The sequence below is a fragment of the Leptidea sinapis genome, chromosome 12 (genome assembly GCF_905404315.1).
Source record: "Leptidea sinapis chromosome 12, ilLepSina1.1, whole genome shotgun sequence".
In the NCBI taxonomy this organism is placed as follows: Eukaryota; Metazoa; Arthropoda; class Insecta; order Lepidoptera; family Pieridae; genus Leptidea; species Leptidea sinapis.
Window position 1 is genome coordinate 3,668,568 of NC_066276.1, and position 5,401 is coordinate 3,673,968.

The following is a 5,401-nucleotide window of genomic DNA, read 5'->3' on the forward strand; positions in this document are numbered from 1 at the left end:
CGAGAGAGACGGTGACCGAGTCGTTTTATAAAGACAAATTTTGAATCTATCTTCTTATTATTCGAAAACAAAATTCAAATTCATAGATGCTTATATCACTACAAATCACCCTCAAATAAATTATAATTAAGCAATAGCATCAAAAATAATAGTTCACTGAACGAACTTCACCACAAACTAATTAGTAATAATTACGAATGTTAATTTCAGTTCTCCGCGTGCTGTTCAAACATCAGTGTGAAATTTCGAATATACCGCATCCGGGCGTATTCAGTGTATTTACAGTGTCTATTATAGTTATACATCCTATCCTAGTAATAGTAATAATAATAGTAATCCGAGAAGGCTAACCTGCATCGATCGACGGGTTCATATTGCTGTTTCTTTTTTATTTTGATTCGAAACGAGTTGTCCCTTTAAATGACCTTTGCATCCGCCTGGATCGATGCATCATCACACGTGTCATTCAGGTAAGTGTTTTAGTTGTCGAGAAATGAAAACTTTGTCCGTTGTTGTGACGGATGGTTAACTTTAACATAACTATTTTGTATTAAGGCGAGAGTCAATTTTGTCTTATAATTTGATTTCATTGTAGATTTTCGCATGTATGCAGCTTATGATTAAAATATCCGCTATGAATGAAGTGCTGAATCCACACAGTCTAGAGGACGATTCTGCTAGTGAAGAGGAAGACTTCGTCGTCGAAGATGACGTTCAAGAAGATGAAATCTATGAACCCTCGGACTCTGAAGAAGACGTTTCAGTTGAGAAACGACTAAGGAACTGAGGCACGAAACTTTGTAGGTCTTCCACAAATGAACTCGAAAGGCCCCCATCTTCACGGATACCACACATACGGATTACCGATACCATGCACACTAAACAGATACCACAAGCGAACATCAGTGGTAGAAAACGGCTCGGGCAACATCCAAGGGACAAAAATTTGTCAAAATCTGGTCAGAAGATGTACCCTGCAGAGATTACATAAAGGATTTTACTTGCAGCTTACTGAACCTTGGCTGAAAGTAAGACTGGCATTAATATCAATGCCTAGACACATAAAAGAGGACATCCTTATTGTTTTTAAATTGCTACAATTCTCAGATTCGATGGATCAAACGGCAGACCTTGGAAGTCCTGGTACATCATCAGAAACTAAACCTCATACCCCTGAAGAGGCTGATACCTCACCTACGGGACCAAAAACCCATAAAAAGAAAACGTGCAGCCAATGTCTCTATAAAAAAACGTATGACTAAAACCATCTACGCTGATTCTACTAAAAAAAATGTGGTGAACATAAGGTTGTATTTTTCATGTTTATTTGTGCTATTTTAATTACTTACTTGTATATTATTACGAATATGTCAAATATAAACAAAAAAACATACAGCTCAGAGTTCTTGATTGAATCTAAACATCTGACCAGCATAGTAATTGCGCTTGTTAATTTGAGAATATATAATATTATATTAAGTCTCAAAAAATCGAAATACAATGCTTGTACCTACATTACTGCTTCACGACCCACCTATGCGACGTGAAAGAAGCCTCCTATATTAAAACTTGCACTATTCGTTCGATATTTATTCAGACGAGAAAACGAAATGTCATATTACGTCATCTTAATGATGATGCATACGTTGCGGGAAAAATTCTAAATCAGTCAACAATACTTGCATTTTCATTTCATTTAATAATAAATAACAAACAGAAATTGTTAAGATGTTTACTTGGTATTAAGTACGATGAATTAGACCATGGACTAAATATTTGATCATAGCTGCCTGCAATTTCACTTTAAATTTTTGCAAAATATCATCGAATTTTAAATTGTCAAGGAAACACATAGTGACCTATTTTGCATACGAAGCTATTTTTGTTTTTCTTTATTTTCATTATCTTTTGAGCTTTTATAGTTTTCTGTTGCTTTTGCCACCCTCGTATTGAAATGAGTAAAATAATAAAATATTTTCCTGAGTAGTTCATCTAGATAGACCTTCCTGGTGCTAGGCAACGCATGAAAATAGGTGAGATATATTATTTTAGGTGAACATTACAGATACGTCGTACACTCGCGATAAGAGTCAGTCAATTTGTTTTAGTCTGCGTGCGTGAGTACTTTTTGAGCCCTACCTATCTGTGCAAAGTCAGGACATAGATAAAATAGTGACCGCTAACTTTAATTTTCTTGCGATCCTCGGATCCAGAACTTTAACTTCCAGCTTATCACGGACGTCATATGGAGATTATATGAACCTAATAAATCTAAATACGTACGTACGACGCAACAATAGTACCTACAAGAAGATTTTCAGAATGCAAAATGACATGCACATCGTCTTCGCAGTGGTCGGATGCAGACTCTTGACTATGTGACGCTAGTATTACCCGAGCCGTTGGGCGTTGGCACCTGTCACTTCGCCAAGATAGATATAAGAAGAAGATATATTCATCACCGTCATTTCCACATTTATTGAACACTAGTAGTAAGTCTTAACGATACTAGGCGCTAAGCAAGAAGATTTCGTACGTTAACCTGTTATTACCTATCCCTGTCACTCCCGCGTAAATATAATGTGTCTCAATCGCACACAAGCAATGGCTGCCGTCCTCACGAATTTTAAAGCGAGCAAGACGCATTATATTTACGTCGAAGTAACAGAGACAGGTAATTAAGGTTAACGGACGAAATTCTTCTTGCTTTGCGGCCGGACTTTAGTTCTAAACATTGTAAATTGAGACCAGACAGACTATAATTGTGATCTCATCATATATAGGTACATAATACCCAGGTGATCAAATATATCAAGTTGACATTTCCATTTGCTTTAACAACTGCTTCTGATTTCGTCAACAATGCCTACTAACAACACTCAATCAATGTTGGCTGGCTCGTCATTGTATGCACAGACAATTATTAAGCATTAATGCACAGTCTACGTCAGTGCATTAATGCAAACGGTCGTGTTTCTGAACAGTGAATATTTTGTAACTACCTACAATGGTTTTAACAAAGTGTGATAAATGTAAGAGAAATATTACCAAAAAAGTGCCTGGCTTGGTATGCAGTAGGTGTAATGTAACGGTACATGCAGACCCAGCATGTGCTAAGCTATCAAATAAACAGCTTAGTACTCTTCGCAACTCAACGAGCATCGAGTGGAGCTGCGATGACTGTATGAAGAACGTAGCACGCAGATCGTCTTTCATAACACCTGAAGACGATTGCGAGGAGACAGAATCGGTAACAGATCACGTAATAAATACCCAACTTGACACGCAAAAGCTAATCCAGGATATAAGCCGTGAACTGAAAAAAACATTCAGAGAGGAATTTGGAAGCCTTGAAACATCTATTGAGTTTCTGAGTGATCAGCTATGTACCATTGAGCAATCCTTAAAGAAACAGGATGTCAAAATAAAAGAACTTGAGAATAAAAACCTCGATCTTCAAAATAGAAATAAGAACCTAGAACTAAGAGTAACTGTTTTGGAGCAGGAGACAAAAAGTTTTCATCAAAAGTCGTTAACAAGTACCTTAGAAATAGCAGGCTTACCTCAAACATCTGTAAAAGATATAGGTAAAGTGATAGAAACGCTTGCAACGAAATTGAATACCAACGTGAATGATATTATGTCCTCCCAACGCTTGCCCGGCCCTAAAGATCGTCCGTGTACATTTCTTGTAGAAATGAAATCTAAAGCAGCCCAAAGACAGTGGATCGATGCAGGGAAAGAGAAACGTCTCACGGTAGGTGGACTCTTGCCAGAATCACCAAAAGAAGCAGCAGAAAATCGAGTCTTTATTAGAGAGGCCCTAACAAAATATTTAAAAACGCTGTTATACAATACCAAAACCCAATTAAGTAAAATTGCCCAGTTTATTTGGTGTAAGGAAGGCAAGATTTGTGTAAGAAAAGGCCCAAATAGTAAAATCTACTATGTACGCACTGAAAAGGATATAGATCATATACAAAAACAGCTGTAACCTTCTAATATCACATTATAAAGTATGATTCTAAACAGGTACCTATACATTATAATATCTTACTGTTGTTATTTCTTAGTAGAATTTAAATTACTTAGTAAATAAATAATACTCTTATGGCAATAAAAATTAAAGAAATCTTAGATTGTAATAATATAAATAATTACTTTCTACAACTACCACCTAAAAGTCACGCATTGTTTACTTGTATACATTTTAATATACGTTCTATAATAAAGAATTTCACCAAACTCCAACAAGTGATCAGCACTTGTAATTATACTATAGATTTGATAGTTTTATCCGAAGTTGGCATTTCAGAAAGTATTGTGAATTTATATAATTTAACGGGTTATAATATGTATGCCCAATTACGAGATAAAAAACGGGGAGGCGGTATAATTATTTATGTAAAGAATTACCTTAAGTTTACACTAACACCTCACAAAACTTTTATGTTTGAAAACTTAACAGGTATAATAAAGTTACCCACCGATGTAAACGTAGTTATATGTGCAATCTACAAACCTCCGTGTAAAAATAAAAACCTTTTTATAAATGAACTTAGCAGGTACATCTCACGGTATGACTCTAAAACAAATAATATATTACTTATCGGCGATACAAACATAGACCTAAAAGACCAATCATCCCATAAAGATTACTACTTGGATGCACTTAGTGAGTACGGATTGATGTGTGGTATTTCAAATTACACGAGAATAGAAACAAAACTAAATAAGGTCACCAAATCTTGTATAGATCATATTTTCGCGCGGTTCCCCACATTAGATCCGTACTCGGCGGTGCTTGACGAGGTACTGGCGGATCATCGAGGTATTGTATTTACATGCATTAATAACTCGTCACCAACGAGACGTACACAGGGTGCTACCAAAAAGATTACTATTGATCAAAATATTTTTCACAAAGAAATGAGTAGGGTTGACTGGGAACAGACTAACTTAATAAATACGCCAGACAATATATTGGCTTATATCAAAAAGTCGTTTCTAGCAGCCAGAGAGGTTGCAAGAAATTATAAATTAATAAAATACAAAAAAAACAAAACTCAATCAAACACAGCTCCTTGGATAGATGGAAACGTAAATCGGCTTTGCGAAAAAAAAAACAAGTTATATAAGCTTTGGATAAAGAGTAGTTATGATCCCTTAATCAGACTACAATATAATAAAACCAGAAACAAACTCCATAAATTAATGGAATCCAAACGTGACGCATATTATTTAAAAGAAATAAAGAAAAATTTTAAAGATATAAAAAAAATCTACACAATTATTAATCAAATGCTAGGGCGGACAAATTTAACCATTGACGAAGTGATACTAAAGGCGTTCGAAGGCCAGGGCCTTTCCGTTAAACAGATAGCTGATAACTTTGCGAATG

The 5,401-nt window shown here is 35.5% G+C and overlaps 1 protein-coding gene across 1 annotated transcript; it reads left to right on the forward strand.

Annotated features, from left to right (window-relative positions):
* Positions 1–3,007: 3,007 nt before the first annotated feature.
* Positions 3,008–3,994, forward strand: LOC126967318 (uncharacterized). The gene has a single exon (XM_050811780.1). It carries the CDS (start codon positions 3,008–3,010, stop codon positions 3,992–3,994), a length of 987 nt encoding a protein of 328 aa, XP_050667737.1.
* The last annotated feature ends 1,407 nt before the right edge of the window (positions 3,995–5,401 follow it).